Here is a 24,177-nt window from a genome sequence, read left to right as displayed (position 1 = left end):
CTGTAGATAATGCAGAAGACATCATGTAATTATTGCGAATAAAGTTTTAGTTTTTCATTCATTCATTCATTCATTCATTTTTTTAAATTCATTCATGAAGAAAGAAATTAAGAGAATTTTTGTCTAATAATTTCGATGTCATCAATATTTTATTAGCATAGTATGTACGATTTCCACTGGAAATACGTGCATTAATTTCGCGACTTACGGAATTCTTCTGATTGATTACTGTGCCCAGATATGTGAAGGCATCCACACGTTCAATAGTATAGTTATCTATTGCTATATTATTTTCATTCTCAGGTGTTTTTTTGATGGTTATGTACTTGGTTTTTGTTTCGTTTATTTTAAGCCCTCTTTTTTGTGCTTCAGGATCGATTTCCTTGAACGTTTCCATTAGTCGTGTCTTGCTTCTACTAATAATGGCGACATCGTCTGCATATGCAGTAATTTGTACTGTTTTGCTGTTTATATGGCCGGCTACATTGGTTTTTCTGATGACTGCTTCAAGAACTAGTTTGAACAGCATGGTTCAGAGTGCGTCTCCCTGTCTCACCCCCATGTTGATGTCAAACAGGGGAGACAGTTCTCCATCTACTCTAACTGCGGCTTTTGAACCCTGCAGCGTCATTTTATGAGGCTGATATATTTTTTTGGTATACCTAGATTTCGGAGGTCTTCCAGCATTTTGTCTCTTTTCACACTATTAAAAGCTTGTTTAAAGTCTATATATGTACATATTATATAGTTCTATGTCGTATTCATAAGCTTTCTCTTGTATTGTTCTAAGTATGAATATGTTGTCTGTAATCGCTCTATTTGGTCTGAATCCATTTTGATAATCACCAATTATATTTTCGGAGTATTCTGACAATCTAATGTAGATAATGCCAGAAAGGATTTTGTATATTACATTTAGCAATGTAATTGGTCTGTAATTCTGACATTCCCTCTTATCTCCTTTTTTATATATTGGCTGTATTAGACCAACTGCCCATTCTTCCTGCATTTGCTCCTTGGTCCATACCAACTTTATCAGGTAATGAATTCTTCCCCAGAGTTCGGATCCTCCATATTTCAACAATTCTGCCGAAACTCCGTCCGTTCCTGGCGCTTTACTGTTTTTTAGTTTCTTTATTATTTGAACTACTTCTTGATAACTCGGATTTTCAATGTGCTGCTCCATCGTAAAATATATTGTCTTATTTTGATCATTTCCATTGTCTGCCTTTAGATTTTTCTCAAAGTATTATCCATCTCATTATATTTTTTTGTTTCCCTGTTAGTAGTTCTCCGTCCTTGTCTTTGCATATTGCCAATTTTCGTCTAAATGACTGGGTGCTTTATTTTATTCTTTTATAGAATTTTCTGCTCTCGTGTCTGTTGTTATGTTCTAGGATTTCTTGTACTTGTTTTTTCAAAGTCTCTCTTTTTTTTCTTCTGGGCATTCTAGTTGCTTGTATTCTCTTTTCGTTATAAATTTCTCTGCTATTTCCTGTGTTTCTTTAAAGTTGGTTAAGCCTAGATTCCTCTTTTTTCCTCTACTGCAGTTCTGCATTCATCATCATATCATACCATTCCGCATTTCTTTGCCTTTTGGCTTTTCCGACAGTTTCCTCTGTAGATTCCATTATTATCGTTTTTAATTGTCTCCATTCTTCTTCTGCAGTATCTTCCTCTCTGATTCTGTTGAATTTAATTTGGAGAGTATTTTGATATTCTTGTGTCTTTGTTGGACTTTTGAATCCTTCAACATTCCATTTTTTAATTTGGCTATTTTTCCCTTTTGCCACTGTCGCAATTTTGCCCCCACAAGATAGTGATCTGAGTCAGAGGTCGCCCCGCGATACGTTCTGACATTAGTTTTGTCTGTTTTTTGTACACAGTGTTTTCACAGTGAGACACTTTTCGTAATATTTAATCGAATTGACTGCTGAAATGCCATAAATGGCATTTTTCTTTAATTGTGAATATATTTCTGTCGCCTCTTCCATTCTGAGAGACCTAATGCTGATGCCATCAGCATAGGTGGCAGTCTTTATCGATTTATTTGTAAGGAGGTTAGCTCTGCATATATTCAACTGTCTTATCACATATTCGAGAGACAGATTGAATAGTGTCGGTGCCAGCCAGTCTACTTGCTTTAATCCTTTGACAATTGAAAAGTTCTTAGTGAGCTCATTTTGTATTCTGACAGTTGCTGCTGACGAATCCATTGTTACTTTTACTAGTCGAATCTATTTTTGGGGGATGTTAATATAACTATTTGAAAGTGGATATTTGATAAAACTTGTGTCTATTAATTGAGACGTAGACCTGTTTGAAATCTAAGTCCACCTGTTGTGGATGTCAATGTCGCATTCACACGATTTGTTTAAAATCTTTTTCACTGTGAATAGCTGGTAAGTTGTAGATCTTCCTTGTCGAAAACCGGTTTGATATTTCCCGACAATATTTTCAGTTAATTGTTGGAGTCGTTTGTTGTGTATGTAAGTAAAAACTTTTTACATTGAGCACAAGAAGGGTATATCCCGATCATTTTTGCAGTTTAGTTTATTCCCTTTTTATAGAGTGGGATATAATCCCGGTTTTCCACGCGCAGGGTTCTTTTCTTCCTTCCAAATCTTGTTTATGAGCGCATGCATTTGTCCTACTAAGTTAGTCCTAATTTGTCCTAAGAGACTTGTTATTCCTTTGTCCCCGTATCACTTGTGTTACCTCTTCCATCGTTGGAAGAGCCTATATTTTCGGTGTCTTCCTCAATGGAATTTAAAATAGGTTTTCCTAAGTTTATTTATTTTATTTCTCTTGGATCGCTGGTTATCTGCCCTTCTTGATTTCTGTGTAGATTTGTTCGGAGTTTGTATCCTGCTCTTGTTGCGTAGATATTTATAGTGCATTTAAATAGTGAATTGCATAGATATCTATAGTTCTCTTGAATGGTACAGTGCACCTAAAAAAAGACAATGAACCCAAACATACTTTTGTTTATAATCTAACGATATTTTTGTAACAAAAAATTTACATTTAAAAATGTTTTCGCTGAAACTGTTTTAGAATAACAAAATCTACTTATGCTAGACTACCTAATTGACAATATTATATTTCAGTCTAACTATTCTAAGCAACACATTATTTTATCACATATTTACAGATATTTAGAATCATTTTACTGTATCTCGCTCTAATCATCCCTACACGCTAAATTTAAATTTTGCTGAGGTCGATTTTTTACTTATTACTTTACTATATTATTATGTATTATTTCCTTGAATATCCGTTGCACCTAAAGAATGACCTTTCTTCTTCGCCAGAGTACAACCCATTCCTTAAAAATTACCCAACCATTTTGACATGTATATCTCATATTCACAGTGAAATATAATTTATACAAAAAAAAAATTAAGTTTAGTACTAAAAAATAATAATTTACATTTGAAAAAAGTAGTAAGCTAATTGACCTTTATTTATGAAGTTCGAATGACAGAGACTTTCACTTCTTTTTTCAAAGCTTACATAAGTATTTTTATTAATATCACACGTTTTATAATGATCGCTCTGAAACTGTTTTCTTGTGGCATCTGTTTTTATATGTATTTTGAGAATATTTCCGAGGTGGAAATGGAAACATCAAATATAAAGTATTCTTAAATAAAATTGTTATGTATTACCATCAAATTATAATACAGAATTTTGTGTATTTTGTGAACAAAAAAACGAAACAATTCAATGGTCGTTGTAAGGAACTCGGTCTACACAACCTGTTGAGCATAAAAAATAAAAAAAAATCAGATATTTGTCTCATTTCAAAAGTTCTAGTTATTGCTATTTTCTATATTTTTCGTGCTTGTCCCATAATGCGTTTATAAACTAAACTACAGATTTTGTCTAAAAGAGTTTGCATCATTTAACTTGCCTCATTTAGGTTAATATGAACATTTAATTTTTTTCTTTTTTCTCGTTTCATTCACTATGTCAACAAAACATGCTCGTTTCATATTTTTACCTCTTACTTAATATCAAATGATTTCCCAACTAAGCATTGCAATATTTTAATTTCTGTTGTTTCTAATTTGTTGTATTTTAGATTTGGCTGATCTTGTCCCGTAAGCATATCTAACGATGAGCATTGTTAATAATGTTAAAAAAATTGTCATAGAAGATAAGTTTAGAACAACTAAACAGAAAATAGATGCAACAAATGAAAAATAATATAAGATACGAAGATTTACCCAAACCAATTTGATGTAAAAGCAATATTATGTAATAAAAAAAATGTGTATAGCTGAATTAGCAAAAAAAAGAGGATACTACTCTCTAGTTATATCAGATCTCTCGCAAATTTTCTTGTTTAAGGTTATTGTTGCATAGGGCTGTATTTTGTCTCCATTGTTGTTCAATATTTATTCTGAATGGGTATTTAAGGAAGCTTTAGACGGTTGTGCGAAAGGAATACTAATAAACGGTGAATGGTTGAATAACATTAGATATGCAGATGAAACTAGTTTTTGCCGATAATCTGAATGACTTACAGATATTAACAAATCGCATAACAGAAGTCAGCAACAAATACGGACTAGTTCTTAACATAAAGAAAACCATATTTATGACAATTAGTAAAAAACCAATACTAAACGCTCAACTTACAATCAACCAACAGAATATCGAAAGAGTCGAGCAATATACATATCTAGGCACCAATTTAAATAGCCAATGGGACCACTCAACAGAAATTAAACAGCGAATAATAAAAGCAAAAGCAGCATTCGTTAGAATGAGAACCATTTTCAACAGTCGAGACATATCATTAAAAACAAAATGCCGTCTATTGAACTGCTACATATTCACAGTTCTGCTCTACGGAATGGAAGCATGGACACTGACTGTTGCATCTATGAATCGGCTCGAAGCTTTCGAAATGTGGTGTTATAGGCGCATCTTACGTATATCCTGGGTTGACAGAGTTACTAATGTGGAGGTCCTGCGTAGAATGGGGAAAGAATGTGAAATTCTCATGACCGTCAAAACTAAAAAGTTGGAATATCTAGGACATGTAATGAGAAATCAAGAACGTTACGGCCTTCTCCAGCTGATTCTCCAAGGGAAAGTAAATGGTAAGAGAGGACCGGGAAGAAGACGCATTTCCTGGCTTCAAAATTTACGAAAGTGGTATAACACGACTACCACTGAACTGTTCCGCGCTGCAATAAACAAAGTAAAGATAGCCGTGATGATCGCCAACATCCGGAACGGATAGGCACTTTAAGAAGAAGAGAAGGTTATTGTACAATACATTTCTATATATGTACATAATATTGCAACGATGGCATCGCCAGCGCTTACCGCCGGCTTGTCATCTATTTGTAAGCCCGCGCTCCCACCGACAAGCTACCACTGCCATCGATGCGCGCTGGAGATAGAACACCGGCAATGATATAAAACGCCCTCCACCTCAACAGAAAATCGAGTTCGAACCGGAGAACTGATCTGTAAGAACTCCAACCCCGGACTTTTTAGTACTAATCAATGGAGTTCAAGCTGGAGTACTGATCTGGTAAGAGTTTCTAACCCGGATCTTTGAGTATTGATTAAAGCTCCAACCGTCCTTCTAATCTGAAACCAAGTATTGGTTGATCACTTTCCGTTCCTTATCGAATAGTGAATAGTTTTTCATCTCCTTTCTAATTTCATGATATTATCTAATCATCTATTTTTGTTTTTCTTGAAATTTCTTTCTTGTTTTTAAATTTAGTATTCATTTCATGATAGAGGTATAGATTTTATTGTATCCTATCGTTGATCTCTAGATCGTGTTTGTTTATTGTCATCCCATATTTGTTTAAAATATCTTTCCATATACTTAAGTTTTTTCTGTAACTGCTTTCTGTTCTATAAGATCTATAAATGTCTATACATATTATGTATATTCTTCCTTTTAAAAATCCACGTGTGATTCTTCTAATGTGTTGTTAACTTTTAAATTTATCCGTTTGTCTAGTATATTTTCATAAATTTTCATTGCAATGCTTAAAAGTGTAATTCCTCTATAATTATTGCAGTCTTTACTGTTACCTTTTTTAAAAATAGGTACTATCGATGTCATCTGTAAAGCCTTTGGAACCTACTCTTCCTTCCGAGCTATGTTAAATATCCCCAGTAATATTTTTTTGCCTTTTCTACAATGTTTTCATCATTTCTGCTGTTACTTTGTCCCAACCTGATGCTTTCCCATTTGTTAACTCTCTAATTGCTTCTTTTCATCATTTCTTTGTACCAATAAAACCTTCGGACACAAAAGTAACCTCAATCTTATGTTGACATAAATCGAGAGTTTCATTGCGATACAACAAGTCGTGTAGATACAGTGAATTTTTGAAATTTCGGATTTTTCGGAGAGAATTTTCCCAACAGCAATGTATCGCTGAAATCTAAAGATCTCGACCTAAAAGATCCTACAGAAAGAACTGGGTGTTACAAAGTTCGTTTCCCGTTGCACGAAAAACATTGGAACGGTTCAACAAAGCTTAAAAAACGTTTATAGTATTGTTAGTGGCGATGAATCTTGGATTTACTCTTACGAACCGGAAAATGAACGCCACTCCGCTGTGTGGGTGTTTCACGATGAGGAAAAACCAACAAAAGTGACTCGTTCTCGAAGTGTGTCAAAGAAAATGGTTGCAACTTGAATGTCAACATCTGGTAATGTGGCAAAAATTGATGTAGAAAATCGAAGAACGGCTACTTCTGATTGGTGTATAACCGCTTGTTTGCCAGAAGTTATCGCGAAACTCCGACAAAGTAACACAGAACGGCAAATCATCCAACATCAGGACAATGTAAGTGCTCATACTGTCCAAAAGACACTAAGAGTTTTTCGAGCTTCAAAACATCGAATTGTTAAACCATCCACCGTATAGCCCCGACCTAAATCCCATCGACTTCTTTCATTCAATAAAGTACTGAAGTCTATATATTTTTTGTCTTTATGAGTATATGCAAAACTAAAAAGACAACCCTCGTATTACCTCGTTCTTTATTACTATTAGTTTTTAAAAGATCTTGAAATATTCTTTAAATATATTATAAAATGTTAATATTTTCCTTCATTATTCTTTGTCATTTGTTTGTTCTCTTTCGTCTTTTCTTTGGTGATTTTAAGACCCCATAAAATAATTTTTGATTTTCTTTACAGTTTTTATCCATTTTTTCTCCAAACTCCCTCTATTTATTTTTCTTTGCAATTATGACGAACTGATACCATTTTTCTTTCTTTTTTGTACTTTTCATAGCTTTCAGCTGTTTGATTATTTAAATATCTTTTCCATGCAACTTTTTTTTTAATTTGCTGTTTGGTCGTTTGGCCAGGTCGTTTGTTTCCCTTTATGGGTTTTATTCCTTGTCCCGCATACTTCTTTAAATTCATTTATGATAATATCCTTTTTATTTTTTATTGTTTGTCGTTTTTTCTTTTATTTTCTTACTACTAGGTAGTGATCACTTCCCATTTCTGAGCCTCTCCTACTTTTGTGTTATCACAATCCAATGGGAGTCATAGTAGAAGCGTCCACGTCGCGATCCCTGTCGAGCCTGACAACGGGCCTTGAATTCTGTTAAACAACGGACTACAACTACAATTAAAATGTCACTCCTAATTAGAACATAGCTTTTATCAAGGCCAACCATGACAATTATTTCGTTTAACTTGGAAGGACTATCCCCAACAAAACAAATACTCATTATATCTTTGTGCGAATAACATAAATGCGACATCCTGTGCTTTCAAGAAAAAACCAGGGACCTATTACCCGAGAGCAAAAATTGTAGGTATGCAGGTTAAAGAGAGAAAAAAACAAAACCAATATGGTGTACCAACTTGTCAGACCAAATTTGAGGATCACTAAAAGCTCAGAAATCAATCAACAGAACATTGAAATCATTTCTGCCAGATTAGATAACATCAATATATTCTCCATATACAAACCAACAGTTCTCCTTTAACACCGCATCAAATAATAAACACAATCATTATTGGTGACTTTAATAGCCACAGCACATCATGGTGTTATAGAGAAACCAATAATGATGGAAGAAGAGAGGAGAGCTGGACTGAAAATAACGGACTTACTCTCATCCATGACCGGAAGCAACCAACATCCTTTAATAGTGGAAGATGGAAAAGAGGACACAATCCAGACCTAATCTTTGCTAGTAATGATAGTAGTAACTTGTGCGTCAAAAGAGTTTTTAACCTAATCCCAAATTCCCAACACAGAACTATAATGACTCATATTAAAGCAACTATTCAACCACAAACAATCGCATTAGGACACGTTTCAATTTTAAGAAAGACAACTTGCAGAAATTTTCAGAGAAACTAGATGAATACATGAAATGAATTTGTGAAGACAATCAAACTGGCGTCAAAAAAGGCCATCCCGAGGGGATGCAGAACCATTTATATGCCTCGAATGGCTGAGAACAATTATTGCAAACTGTTTGCAAACTATAGCAACGATTGAAATAGGTAAAGACTTAGTCGCAGCAATATCAGAAACTAGACTATACATACCCAGGCATAGATACAGACAGACAAAACACTAATATGACATACAGTAGCAGGAAAATCTGGAAATTAATACAAAGTCTGGCCGGAGATAAGACAGTGCAATCCACCTGTCAATGAAATTCCAAATCAGATAGCTACACAACTTCTACACAGTGTTAAACCACTTAAAGGACAAAAACATCCCAAGCAATTTACAAAGAGAGGCCAGTACCTAGAACCTGATAAATTCGACCAGCAATTTACAATGGACGAACTAGACATCGCCATTGCAGAACTTAATATAGGTAAAGCAGCAGACCTAGATGACATCAGAAATGAAATCCTTAAAACTATGAGCAGTTTTTCGAAAACATGACTATTAAAGTTGCTAAATCAATTATGAGTATAGGCTATGATAAACTAAAGTGGTAGCTGTATTAAAACCAGAAAAAGACACAGAAGATCCAAAAAGCTGCCGCAATACCTCTCTCCTGTATTCAGCATTCAAGATTAATATTCAATAAAATCAATCCACCGAAGAAAATCTTATAGAGGAACAGACAGGCTTTAGGGAAGGAAAGTGATGTACTATCCAAATAATTAATCTTACCCAGTACATAGAGAACGGATATTAAAAGTGATTAAAGACAGAAATCGTATTCATTGACCTAACAGCCGCATATGATACTGTTAACCATCGAATACTCCTGAACATAATGCACGAAATAATAAAAAGCTACAAAATAGTTGAAGTTCTCAGCTCAATTCTGACTAACCGATGTTTCCACGTTTAGTTCCAGGGAAAAACAAATAGAAGGCATACTCAAAAAAACAGAATACCTTAAGGAAGGGTACTCTCGCCAGTACTCTTCAATATGTATACTAATGACCAACCGATCCGTAATGCGTTAAAAACATTTATTTATGCTGATGATTGGCAACCGTATATCATTCTAGTAGTCTTTTGGACATAGAAGAAAATCTTACGGACGAGCTTAAATTGTTGTCTACATACTAAAAGGAAAATCGGCTGCACCCACACGTACAAAAAACTCAAATTACTTTACCATCTCAACAACAGGGACGCCACAAAAAAACTTTACCATTCCATGGAATGGTGTCACATTGTCCATTTCTCAAGTACCTAAAGACTAACATGATCCAGATGGGAAACTAACCCAAGTGTGCTACGAACAACAGCCCTAGCACTCTGCCTCTTAACAGCAGAATATGCGTGCCTCGTTCGGTAGCGATCAAGACACACATATAAAATAGACATTGTGAAGCTTCGCTCCCTCAGTTAAGAAAAACGCAGAGCATGGCAAAACGAACTTAACAGACAAACCACCAACTCGATCCCCTATTCGGCCACATGTCTATACATAAACGACTTAAATCTAGCATTAACACAGTCGAGCCACTATCTCACAACGTAAAAACCACGAGATCTATAATGTGGGAAGAGCAGCAAACAGGAAATATCACAAATAGCTTAGAAGTACTCCCACTAGATGCACAACATGACTGGCAAATATGAAAAACATTGAATAGACTGCATAGAAGTATCGGAAAATCCAAACAAAATATGATATCCTGGGGATACATTGATGGTGATGACTGCTGTGCATGCGGAGTGATCCAATTAATAAGACACCTACTGCAGAGTCGTCTCATAAACTGTGAGCAAAAGTACTGTGACGCAGACTTAATGAAACGCAATGGCTTATGTCATCCACTGGTTAAACGAAATAAGAAAATTTTTAATTTTATTTGATCTATTTAATTTCATTTTTATTTAATTGTATTTTATTCATAAATACTGTGGTGTATTTTATTTTTATTTTAAGCAATTTAAACTTAAACTATAAAAATTATGGACAGAGTAGTTCGTACACGAAATAAAAAAATTACAATCCAATGTTAACGTTTTTTAATATTACCCGATTTGTTAAGAAACTTGTTACTTAATTAGTGATATTTGCACAAGGCATGCCACAAGGTTTTCAGTCATATCAAATAATTATTTAAGTATCTTACTTCTAATTATTATATTGCAAGTTTATCAGTTCTTTGGGACTAATAATTTCTTAATGACACCTATACAAATTATTGTTTACTAGCACCGAACTAAATTCAAAAATAACGTTCCTTCGGCTCAAATAAACCAATAAATGACTAACTAAAGGAAATTTCCATAAATTATATAACATATGCTTATCGAACATTTAAGCACATTTTCTAAAACCTTCTACAGTGAAGATATATAACCATTTTAACGTATCCAGTTCTAAACTTTTATAGATGAGTTAAAAAAGAATAAGAATCATAGATATATGATTTTACGTTAAATTCGTGGTGTATTTTCCCAGATGCTGTTTCTTAACAACGCTAACTACCGTATGGTCTGAGACATATGTAGAGGTGTCAACATCAATTCAAATGCGGCATCTTTGAGATTCGCTCCTCTCAGGTTGGCTTCATGTAAATCACTCCCAGACAAATCACAATTCTGAAACAAATTCATATGTCAATAATTATTGGTTATTTACCAAAAGTCTAAATATAACACGAGAACAGCAATTTCGTTGTATTAAATCTTGTTTTCAACTAACTTTTGGCCACTGAATCCAAAAATAACCGCAGATTTTGTCTATCACGTTAACTTTTAAGATACAGTATACCCCCAAAATTTATACAAATCATACATATAAGTATAATAAAAAACTCACCAAATATACTGTTTAGAAAAACATTTACTGCAAGTTAAATTGTGTCCACACAAATATTAAATGTTTAGGTAACGAACGGTAATTACATATTAAAAAAACAAATGCTGTATCTAAGGACAATCTCGCTTGCCATCATATGTACATCTCATCTACCTTGATACCGTGTCTTCATGATCTTCAAATCTTGGTGGAATTACTTACCCTGCTCATCACTGACTGCTCAAAGATTTTCCAGAAAATCGTCAAGGTGGCTATTTAAAAAAAGCAGTTTAACTCTCATGTTGCAACCTAGCAGTTTTAAGCTATCCAAGAGTTGCTTGACAATTTCAGGGTAATTCTGTGTTCATGTATTTCCAAGAAAGTAATAATGCTTTTGAAAGCCAACCAAAAATTCTTTTCAATTTCTGACATTGTTTCAATGACAGGGTAAAGAATGTTGAAATTTCCAACTCTTCCATTAAACCACGTACATTATGGCAATAAATAAATACACCATGACTTGGTGTATTGCAGAAACGCATTTTCTCTTGATCAAAAATAGGATACCATAGCTCCCCTTTCAAGCAAATTTTTCTTACGCAGTCTTGACGCTAAGACCTTGTAACATTTTTTTAGTTTATTTTTTTATTTCCTTCAACATACAACCGATACGCCACTGACCGTATCTGTGTTTTGGCAATAGCGTCTTGTACCCTACTGAATTGCCTTATTGAAGGCGTAACAGATAACTGTAGTTAAAATTTATCTGGCTGTATACTGTTTAACAAACTAGCCAGAAACAAATCACCCGGAATAGATAATCTCCCAGCGGAATTATATAAAGAAGGTGACCACGATATCATAATAGCGCTACAGCAGCTTATAAAAGAAATATGGATACAGAAGTCCCTTCCAAGTTATTGGAATATTGGAATACTTTGCACCATACACAAAAAGGGAGATATCTTTGAATGCTCTAACCATCGAGGAATTGCGCTCCTAAATGCAGTGTATAAAATATTTTCCAATATACTATGCGATCGTATGGCACCATATGCAGAGCGAATAATAGGACAATACCAGGCTGGTTTCAGAGGTGGTAAGTCAACAATTCATCAGATTTCAACTCTGAGACAAATTCTAAAGAAAACACTGGAATACAGTGTAGACACGCACCACATATTTATAGACTACAAGGCAGCCTACGACTCTGTAAATAGAAGAGAATTGTTTAGAGCAATGATAGACCTAGGAGTATCAAATCAGTTGGTAAGTCTAACCAAACTAACCCTCGAAAAAGTTGAATGCAGAGTACGAATCCAGGGCGAACTTTCTGAACCTTTTAAAACAAATAACGGGCTACGTCAGGGAGACCCACTCTCCAGTATACTATTCCATCTAGCTCTGGAAAAAGTAATACGTACGTCACAAATCACAACTACTGGTTCAATATATAACAAATCTGTGCAAATCCTAGCATATGCTGATGATATCAATATTGTTGGGAGAACGGAAAACGCAGCACGAGAGGCGTACGTAACACTAAAGGAAGCGGCTACAATGGGTTTAATAATAAACACCAATAAAACGAAATACATGAAAATAGGTACGCAACCACAAATACTACCGCCACTTGTTATAGAAAACGACGTCATCGAAGCAGTTAACGAATTTGTATACCTGGGAACGCTCGTCAATACTGAAAATGACACTACCGCAGAATTTGCACGGCTAATAGATGCTATTTTGGGCTTAATCTCCTTTTTAAATCTACAGTTATATCAAGAAATACAAAAGTAAAACTCTACAAAATAATAATACACCCAGTCCTAACATATGGTTCAGAAACCTGGACTTTAACAAAAAGCAATGATAACATATTAGGATGTTTCGAAAGAAAAATACTAAGGCGAATCTATGGAGCGGTAAATGAAAATTGTGTCTGGAGAAGACGATACAACTTCGAACTCTATAGAATATACCAGGAACCAGATATCGTAAAACACATTAAGATAGGACGTCTGAGGTGGGTAGGCCATGTAATGCGGATGGAGCAAACCGACCCAGCTAGAAAAACGCTCCTTGATAGACCTATTGGTCAAAGAAGAAGAGAAAGACCCAGAACAAGATTCCTAGATAACATAGATCAAGATATGAGAAATATGGAAATACGTGCTTGGCGGAAGAAGGCGATGGATAGGGACGACTGGAAAAAATTCTTGGGGAGGCTAGGACCCACACAGGGTTGTAAAGCCAAAATGATGATAAAATTTATCTGCTTGAATACAAAAATTCAACCCTTTGTGCGATTTACACTTAAGATTTGTTATGCCATACATCCTCAATAGAGTTGGTCCTAATAAAAGTTTTAGAATACTTTTTCTAAGTAATATAATTCAAAGTATAACGTTTTTTATCAATAAATTTCCGAGTAGAAAGTTTCTGTATGTGTCTTTCGCAGAAAATGGTGATTTTCTTTTGGGGACAGTTTGTTAAATTTTTGAGGGAACGAAAACACTTCGGTGTGAGTGGTCAAAGAGTTAAGGCGTCCGTAAATTTCTTAAAGTGTTGTCAGCAATTCTATCTTAGAAAGTACTTTAATCTAAGGTATATTAGATTAAATCTATCTATATCTATTACTACCTTTAATTGTTGGCAATTGAATTTTCTCCATACTAATACAGTTAAGTATAATATAGTAAGTTTAAAGTCAGTGCGAGTTTAAGTGTGCAGATCTACAAGACAACTGTAAGTAATTAGTTTACCTTCATATTCTCATAAAAAGCGGAGAAATTGCTAAATCTTTGGTGATGCACGAGCTATCTTTTTCACCTGTCTTCAAAAATAATTAATGCTGCTACCGGATTCCTTCTAGAGTCAATCAGAACATTTAACATTTACGAACATTTTCAACATTAAGTAAGAACATTTATTTCATTACTTACAGAACTTAATTTTAAAAACAAAGTACAGTTCGTTTGTTTGCGCAATAAAGATTTTGTTTTTTTTGTAATTCTTTAAATTTTCAATAGTATTATTTTATTTGCATCATTAAATTTAGAGGTTCCTTTATCTCGAGATAAGCCCAGACAGTAAAGAGTGTACATTTTTTCGCCTTCATTGAATTTTTAATTAACAGCATCTCTCTTTGATATACATTTGATATATTTTATATTGTGTATGTTGAAGGTATTTTTTTATCGATTTCTTGTTTATTTTTATATGTAGCCAACCAGGTGTTAATTGTTGGTAATTTTTTTGTATTTTTCGATGCATTCAACCCTATATGTTGCAGCTAACAGTTTACTGTTTAATTTTTTGTTTTGATTCAACCATTTGTTGAATCACACACCATTGAAGATCAGACTATAAGTGTCTTATAGGTAAGTTAGTGGACTATTTCCACCAAATATATTTTGCATTTATTTATATAGTGTGTTGACAATATTTAACCAATAATTAAACTTTTTTTACATATTTTGCCTTCAGAATATGGTTTGTTGTTTCTTATATTTGTTCGACACCTAAGGTTTCTTAGCTTTCCCCTTTTATCTAAAAAAAGTTAAGTAGTGCCATTTTTCTATCTTTATCTACTTTTCTATGGTAACCTTCCATACATTTCTCTCTATCTATTTATCAATCTATTTATCTATCCTATCTTATCTTATCTTTGATAATTTCCTCTGTTATACAACATACTGATTCCAAAAGGTGGTTTTTTAACCCACGACTCGCTCTCCACCAACCATCTATCTGACATTCACAGTATATTCATTGGTGACCTTTCTAGCAACATCCAAAAAGGGTTACACATGGTATAACCTATAAAGCTTTTTTGGATAGTCCTAAATCTCGTAATAAATCATTCAACTCTTGCTGATCAAATTCCTTACGAATGGAATCATCTACAGTTTCAAAATTTTCATTGTTAGGTTACCTTGATCTTCACCAGACTCGTATTTCCGTATTTCCAAAGAGGGTAATTCATTGAAAATTGGCTTTGAGATTTATACAAAATGTGTGGAAGGATGCTTCATACCAAGTGTTGAAATATCAATATACTTTGTTACTAATTTAGTTTCTCTTCGTAGTTAGTCAAAATTTCGCTTACATACAAAACCATCCACTATCGCAAAACTTATTTTTTGAGCAATGAACAATAGACAATAAATGTTTCGCTAAAAATGCATATTGCATGTGCAACTATGATGGATAGATGGCGCAATGATTATAATCAAAAGACAGGCCCCCTTTGTAAAAAGTTACCTATTAGTTAAAAAGAATTATACATTGATCTGATTTTTTTACTGACAAAATGTTTTACCTCCAAGTCTGCTCCAGCAAGTACAGCAGTTCTTAAATCACAGTTTTTTAAATTGGCATGTTTTAAAGTTGCAACTCTCAAATTCACTCCACCCATATCACTACCTTCTAAAATTGCACCTTTGAGGTTAACACCTTCCATATTAGCTCTACTTCCTGCTGGATCTTTAAAATTGCAGTTTCTCATAGTTACTCCTTCAAAATTGGCACACAAACTTTTAACACCTAAAATAACAATATGTTTATTTTGATTTATTAAACAGAAGGTTTGTATATTATTCTATAACTAAACACAGAAATTGGCTTATGTACAAAAAAAATGACATGGTAGATTATACAGCAAGAAATAGCAAGGAATCAAAGTTCAGGAATAAATTTTGACTAATTTTTAATTACAGCCACAAGTGTCACCAGAATTTTATATTTCCTTAACATGAAGATCTCAAAATGATAATTATACACAATCCTTAATTATTATAGTCTAAGATTCCATTGCAAGATCACTATGATCATAACGCAGTTATTCAAACTCACATTTTTACATACATTTAAAATTAGGAGAATACATTGATAATAGGTTGCCAGTTAAAAAGTACCACTAAATAACATATGCTGCTCCCAACGAAAACTGTCTGTCGTAACATTTTTGTTCAATTTTGAGTTATTACCATAAACAGATTTCATGATACCGAAATTTCCTCCAGAGAATACTATAATAACTCAAATCGTAATATAGACAACACAATATACATTAATGTAAATGTAGTACCTCAATGCTCTCTGTATACTGTATCCAGAAATTTAGTGTCTCATTATAAAAGTTATTTTAATAACAGCTGTAAAACTGAATAATCCCTTGTAAATACTCTATTGTTGTATAATTATCACAGCTACCAAAGCTGCCAGGACCGGCATAATAGCTGAGCATAGCACGACTGTATATAGGTATATATAATCAGATCAAATATTATCATTCAAGCATAATGTCAAAAAACTCTTTTTATAAACATACAAATTTCCCAGAATTATTGTTATTAATCATTATTTTAAGTTTCAACGAAGAAAATGTTTTGTGTGTGTTTTGTGTTTTATTGGCACTAGTTTTCACACTGGCCAGTCAATTTCATAATGATTTTTTTAGACTATAACTTATCACTAACTCAGGGGAGTACTGTGTAGTGTCTGTGTTAAGTAAATGTCTTGTTACTTTAGTAAAGTCGACTTCATTGTCTTTACAAAGAGACGCTAATTGTATCTGAACGTCTGAGGTCCCTTCGGTGAGTACCGATTTACTCGTTTTAAAAGGTTCATATTTATTCATGTTGACTTGTTATGTTTAAGTTTTCCGTTGCATGTCTGAAAAAGTTGGCAAAAAATGGAAAATATTCTTTATTAATAATTTTACGAAAAAAAATTATTCTTCATTAAAGGTTATGCATCACATAGAAATCATTAACAGATAATCTTATAAAATATTAAGTGGTAGATAGGAAAAATCAAAATTATTAATTAATACTGAAGAGGAAAGTGATTTTAAATTTAGATATGCAAGAAAATGTAATTTTAAACTGTTTGTAGCTATTAAAAATTATGCCTAGCTATTAAGTTTAGATTCATGGCCTTCTAATAATTAAATAATACATTTAAAGTAAAAAGTAAATAAAAAAATACTTTTGCATTTGTTAATTTTGTATATTAAATAAGGTAAATTAGAAATAAAATTAAAAATTAATGCACCCACTGATACATCATTAAAAGGCTATGAATCTAAATTTAAAAATAATTTTTAAATCCTACAACCAAATTAAAATAACATTTTATGCTGCACCTAAATTTAAAAGCACTTCACTTTTAAGCATAAATCAATATTTTTGATTTTCGGTGTATACCACTTAAACTTTTATAAATTTGATTATTGATTATTGATTTCTATGATATGCAGAAATGTTTATGAAGAATAGTTTTTTTCATGAAATTAATAATAAAGAAATTTCCCATTTGTTGCCAACTTTTTCAGACATACTTTATAACTTACTAAAAATTAAAACACTTCTTTCCTTACATGAAGTATAAAATATAATCATATTTAGCTATATGTATATATCTACATTAATTCATTTTAATTTTCACTTCACCAATTTATTATTTCACTTGCAATTTTTTTAACAAAACAAAAATTGTTTATGACTTTCAAAATTTGGATATATTTAATAAAGAATCGAGACAGAAAATATAATAATTAATTAATTCTAATACTCCATCAGCTTATGTATTTTTTCCCTTAATTATCTAAATATTTATTTAAATTAAATATGTAATTTAAATGACAAATAAAATATAAAATTCGTTAAGCCGGCCCTTTTTACTATTTACCTGAAGAGGCAAATCCCTTTATGGCTTCGACTTTATCAGCGGGATACTTTTAAATTCTGCATAAGTCAGTTCTTATAATTGTGAATGAAGTATACTTTACCACGAAGAAAGTAGTATTATGGAGTTACTATAGTATTCGCTGTAAATTTGTGAGAAGGAACCGAGATATGGCTATACGTTCCAAGCGAATAAAATTATAGTTTATGTTAAATGTCGTCTCACATTAGATGAAGCACTAAAGAGAACCTTGTTTATTGTTAGAATAATTTATAATAATGTCGCAGAGAACTAAACGAATTTTGGGATTACTTGTTAATAATAATACACAAATAGCATCAGGTAAGTTGCAGTCATTATATTTATTTGAATATCTGCTTAAAATCTGAATGTTCTACATAGCATGGACAGTAAAAAAGTTAATTTCAACGGAACAATCTAGGTATTTAATCATTTAAACGTTTCTTTTTTTTTTAATTTAATTTTTTTTATTTTTTGTTTTTTTTTGTTTTAGACAACGAAAATGAAAGTAACGACGACAATCATACCGTTGACATTGATACCAATATAATTCTTTCTGATTATTCCGATGATGATCCGAACTATGTTACATATGAGGATCAGAAGCCGAAAAAGAAAATTTGAATCTATCTGATAACAAGAAAAGTAATGTGTCACTGGACAAACTATCACCAAAAAGAAAGCGAAAGGTGACAGAAAAGGTTAAGATAGGAAGAAAACGAGCTAGAAATGAGAACGAATGGATTGACAAAAAAGTCAAAAGAGAACTTAATAGAGGTCTGGAACATAAGAATCGCAAAGATAAGTTTATACCTGCAAAGAAGATGAAGGTTCGTTGTAAGGATAGTTGCAGATATAAATGTAATAGCATATTAAATTTTGAAACAAGAAAAGTAATTTTTGACGAATGGAGATCATACCAGGCAGTGGGATTTTCTTGCAAGGTGCGTGACACAACAAGGTAAAACGCCCACTGTAAACAATTCTAGGAGAAACTTTTCGTGCAAATATAAATTTATTATTGGTAATGTCGAGAAACAAATTTGCAAGACAATGTTCTTGAATATGTTTGCGATTTCTGAAACTTTTGTTATCACTACATTGAAAAAAATTAGTGAAGGTGGTACCATAGAAGCAGATAAGAGAGGAAAATATAATACTAGACCGCACAAGATCCCCGATAGTGTAAAAGATAACATTGTAGAATACATAAAATTATTTTCACTTGTACCTTCTCATATAAAACGAAGAACTCAAAACGCATGAACTTAGAAGAGGGCTTAAATATATCTGTAATGCACCGAATGTACGTGGAATATGAAAAACTCAAAAAATGGGATGCCCTCGCTACAGTTAGACAATACAGGATACTCTAAACACACAATTTAACATTGCATTTTTCAAGCCTAAAAAAGATCAATGTTCAGTATGCAGTGCTTATAACAATACAGATCCGGAGAAAAGAACTCAATCAATGGAAGAAAATTACACTACTCAAACAAATAATCTGTTAGAAATCTGAAAGATGCTAATAAGAAATTGTCAAAAAGTGATAAATCGTTTTTAACAATATGCTTCAATTTGTAGAAGGTATTAGTAACGCCCAAGTCAGTGCTAAGTGACATTTATTATAAGAGTAAGCAAAAAGGGGGCCAAATGAAATTGCAAGCTGTTTATGGCATTTTTTAAAAGGTGCAAAACAAGATGACATTCGAAAAGTCGTGATATACTCTGACTATTGCAGGGGGCAAAACCGCAATCGTTTTATTTTTTCGATGTATGCTCACGCATCGGTGACTTTGGATCTAGAAATAACACACCGTTTCCTTGAGATGGGTCATACCCAGAACGAAAATGACAGCATGCACGCTGTGATAGAAGTTGCAAAGAAACGACATTCGAATATTTATACTCCTGACCAGTGGATTAGCCTCATAAAGATGGCAAAAGTTACTTCCCCACAGTATAGAGTGAAAGAAATATCTCAAAAAGACTTTTTTAGGTTTAAACCAATGGTTCAGAAACAGAACTGGAAGAGAATTAACACTTCGGAGGTGGTAAAGATAAGGGATATTCACTTCAAACCGAAGAATTCTTATAAAGTTTATTTTACCTACAGTTTTGACTCGACATCGCAACATCAAAATTACGTAATACCGCAAGAATATAAACTACTACATTTATACCAAGGTTTTTTACCAATTTACAGTAAAAATTAAATGGTCTATTAAGTTTATGTAAAGCCAATTTGATACCAGCAATGTACCATGTGTTTTATAACTCCCTGCTAGTGAAGATGTTCTACCAGAGTGCTCTACAGATCAAGAAACTCGTTCCGAATTTGAACAATAGCAGTGTATTGTACAGAGCAATTAGTCGTTAATTATTATTATAATTAAGTAGTGTCATAATGCTATCATAAACAAATTGCTAAAAATAAAATATTTGTTAATTTTATTTGTTTTATTATTGTAGTATGTTTTTATAAATAAATTAATTAATTAAAAAATGCAAGAACGTCACTTTTCACAATTATTTTTAAACGCAATTATCTCGGAATGAGTGATCTTGAGTTACGACAGTTTTCGTTGAGAGGGTCGATATGATGATTTAAGTTTGCGTGAGAAAAAATGGTCACAAATTGGGGTTTCCAGCAGTTAATAATGTGTGAAAAAGTGTGAGTTGTGTGAACTCTATTTTACTTTATCTTTGATACCCTAAGTTTTTACAGCTGGCAACCCTAATTTGCCACCATTTTTCTCAGGAAACGGCACGCGAGGACTTTTTGGAAAAATAACATAAAAATAAAAAAAAATTACCTTAGTAAAAAATTAAAAATTCGTCTTTTATTACACGCCACTCTTTTATTGTACGCCACTGCCTCGCGCTAGACACGTTCACATTATTCATCGTTTTGTCGATTGTCGATGCCCGGTTGACTCAGTTCTTGTTCTTAGTTGAATCTCAACTTTTGTGCGAGACGCTTCAAGTCTGTTTGCCTTGTGAGATAGTGTTTTTACAGTTTATTTCCTTTTAAAAAAATTGTTTTCGAAATGACCACGAGTAAGCCATCAACTTCAAAACGTAAATATGAGGACGATATCGCGATTCGTGAATTTAAAACTGAGTGGGAAGAACAATTCTTATTTACTCATCACAACACTTCCAAGCCTTGCTGTTTGATATGTGGAATTTGTGTGGCAGTGCCAAAAAAATTTAATCTGGAGCGCCATTATAAGCAAGTTCTTGGCGATTTCACCAACAATTATCCTGTCGGATCACGCCTACGAATTGAATTCATCGCCAAGAAAAAAAATCTTTAGCCGGGCAACAATCTTTGTTCCAAAAAAGAAGTAATGAAATGGAAACAATAATGGTGAAGACTTCATATGAACTCTCGCTGTTATTAGCACGCAAGAAAAGGACATATTCCGACGGAGAAGAAGTAATTAAAAATAGTTTACTAATATTCGCTCAAAATGTCGGTGATTCAAACATAAAACATATGGTGGACCAAATCGCTTTGTCCAGAAACACCGTCATGCGCCGAATTGATGATATGGACCAGGATGTTGAAACACAAATTATCGCCGGACTACGAGACTGCAAATATTTTTCACTGGCTTTGGATGAAAACTGTGACATCACATAATGCACAGTTGAGCATATCTGTACACTTCGTGACAGATAGTTTTGATTAGATTTGCGCCAACTGGTCTCCACAACAGGACAGGATGTCTTGGATCAAGTGAAAAATGTTATTGAAGGTAGCAAACTGGAGTGGTCGAAATTGGAGTCGGTTTGTACAGATGGAGCGCCTTCCATGGTTGGTCGAATCAAAGGATTTGCAACGCTAATTGAAAACTTTTTAGGAAGAAATGTTTTCAAATTCTATTGTATAATCCACCAAGAAGCGTTATGTGCCAAGGACCTCGATCTATCCTCGGTGATTGAGCCTGTATAGCGGTGTATCAATAAAATACATGCTCGAGCTAGTAATCGACGATGATTCCGAGAACTTTTTCAGGAACTTAGATGATAATTATATTTTTTTACTATTTAAAATAAAAAAAGGTCGAAGAAAAAGTATAGTATTCTACTCGCATGTAATGGCTATTACTCACTCTGATGAATTATGACACTCGCTTTCGCTCGTGTCACAAACTTCATCATCGTGAGTAATAGCCATCATTATATGCTCGTGGAATAATATAATATTGTAGCTACATATATTTTTTGTTATTTCATACAAATTCCACCTACCTATTGAATTTTTTGTTAGAAAATTTTTGGTGGCATGACTAACTTTTCATAAACAGATAGTGGCACACTGTTAAGAAAGTTTGGCCACTCCTGGTATAGTTTATTCACTAAGCTTGAAAATATTTTGACAAATTAATTGTCAGAAACATGTAATACAAAAACGGCTACCTCCCACTATTAACAGCTCAAATAAACCTACTGCTGTAGAAATATTTTAATAAAAAAAAGAACAATAATCATGAATAATGGGAGAATGTATTGAGTGTATTCATTAATTTTAAATGCTGTGTAAATGTAAATACTTATCTATAAATGACTATAAAGTTTAAAAAATAAACTTTAATAAACTGATTTTAATTATTGCAGTTTTATTTTGTTAATAATCTGCATGTGAATACTTTTTGTTTAACACTTTTGCTGCAGAACTTTATTTCAGAATGTTATCCTGTTAAGAAAATAAGTAGATAACATCAAATGGTGACATCTGCATAAACTGAGAAATAAGGAAGATGCCATAAAGTTTTACAGATAAATTAAACTGTGATTTAACAACTCACCCAACAATTGAGCAGTATCCAATACAGCTTGTGATAGATCAGCTCTTTCCAAACAACACCAGCTCAAATTTGCTCCCATTAAATTACATCCTTGCAAGTTGGCATATTTAAAATTAATATTCCTTAAGTCAAGTCTACTCAAATCAGACCCTGACAAGTTTACTCCCTGAAATCTCAGTTCTGCAGAATGGGGGCTCTTTATTAAAGCTTCAATTACATCTCTACGAGTAAGGGGAAGTGTATCTCTATTGAGCTTCTCTTTTGAAATAATTTGTTCTAATAAGGGAATTACTGATTCAATACCAAAAAATTTAGCTTCCTCAAGGATTCCTTCTGGATTAACATTTTTATCGTAGACTAACTGTCCACAACGAAGATAATTCAATAAAGATTCAAAATATGTTGGGGTTCTATCAATTAAATAGGCTCCATCTTTATCAATACTGCTAGGTGTAAATAAATATCCTTCTATATCTTCTGAAAACATTCTCGCAAGCATACTAGATGGTTCACTATTTGTTAAAGTTCGTTTAGATGTAGTAAAACACCTTCCCCCTACATTTAAAGTAATCCAGTCTGAACTATGGTCATTGCTAACTGTAAGTTGAGCTTGTTTAAAATCTTCACCTTCTGAAAAATACAACAAATCTTTGTTGCGAATAAACTTAATATCACTGATTTCTGTTCCATCTTCTAAGAATATTTTCTGTGCTGCTATATTCAACTTACTAGAAGCAATTTTTAGTAGATCCAGAATGTCTCCTGGAAGATCTATCTGCTAAAAAAACAATTACAATAAGTATTCTATTACAATTTATTAACCATAGTTAATACCACTTTAGTCGTATTCTTTCCATTAATACTTAATATCACAATCTTTTCACTCATTTTTAATAATTTCTAAACGAAATCAACAAACTTTACAAAAAATCACAATCCCTTTGTTTACAACAGTATAGGTAACAGCTGTCAGTGTTAGTAGTGTCAGTGTCAAAACAAATTTACAGGGGTTAAACAAAAGTTGTTGGGATGCTATTTTCTCATGGGATTTCAATACATATTATTGAAATTATTATTATATTGAAATTGAAATTATTATTATTTCAATATTATATTTAATGTGAATTACACATAAATTTTGTTAAAAATACGTTTATTTTGACGTTTCGATTTCCAATTAGGAAATTGTTCTCAAAATACAATAATTATTTTTTGTGTGAGAGTGAAAATCTTCTAAAGACCAGGTGAATTGTACCTAGCGTGAGTTGGATTATGATTATGAGTAGATGGAGTATATCCGAATGCATTTCCTCTTTTCGGGAATTTTCCCCCCGGATGCATCCATGGTACCCTGCCTACCAACTAAAGCCATTCTCGGATTACGCGCTTG

The 24,177-nt window shown here is 33.0% G+C and overlaps 1 protein-coding gene across 3 annotated transcripts; it reads right to left on the bottom strand.

The window, feature by feature from the left end:
• Window positions 1-7,215: 7,215 nt before the first annotated feature.
• On the bottom strand, window positions 7,216-23,750 carry LOC140434640 (BTB/POZ domain-containing protein KCTD9). Of its 3 annotated transcripts, none has more exons than XM_072523052.1 (4): window positions 23,622-23,750; window positions 22,788-23,565; window positions 15,578-15,801; window positions 7,216-11,054 (listed from the first exon to the last, which is right to left on the bottom strand). In XM_072523052.1, the coding sequence occupies exons 1-4, from the start codon at window positions 23,673-23,675 to the stop codon at window positions 10,938-10,940; spliced, it is 1,173 nt and encodes a 390-aa protein (XP_072379153.1). In that variant the 5' UTR covers window positions 23,676-23,750; the 3' UTR covers window positions 7,216-10,937. The 3 variants fall into 3 exon arrangements, with proteins under 3 accessions (XP_072379153.1, XP_072379154.1, XP_072379155.1); XM_072523053.1 differs by having other exon boundaries at window positions 22,788-23,562; XM_072523054.1 differs by having other exon boundaries at window positions 22,788-23,562; window positions 23,625-23,750.
• Between the last annotated feature and the right edge of the window lie 427 nt (window positions 23,751-24,177).

Source organism: Diabrotica undecimpunctata, chromosome 2 (assembly GCF_040954645.1).
Source record: "Diabrotica undecimpunctata isolate CICGRU chromosome 2, icDiaUnde3, whole genome shotgun sequence".
NCBI classification, from domain to species: domain Eukaryota; kingdom Metazoa; phylum Arthropoda; class Insecta; order Coleoptera; family Chrysomelidae; genus Diabrotica; species Diabrotica undecimpunctata.
This window is presented reverse-complemented; position numbering and strand designations above follow the sequence as displayed.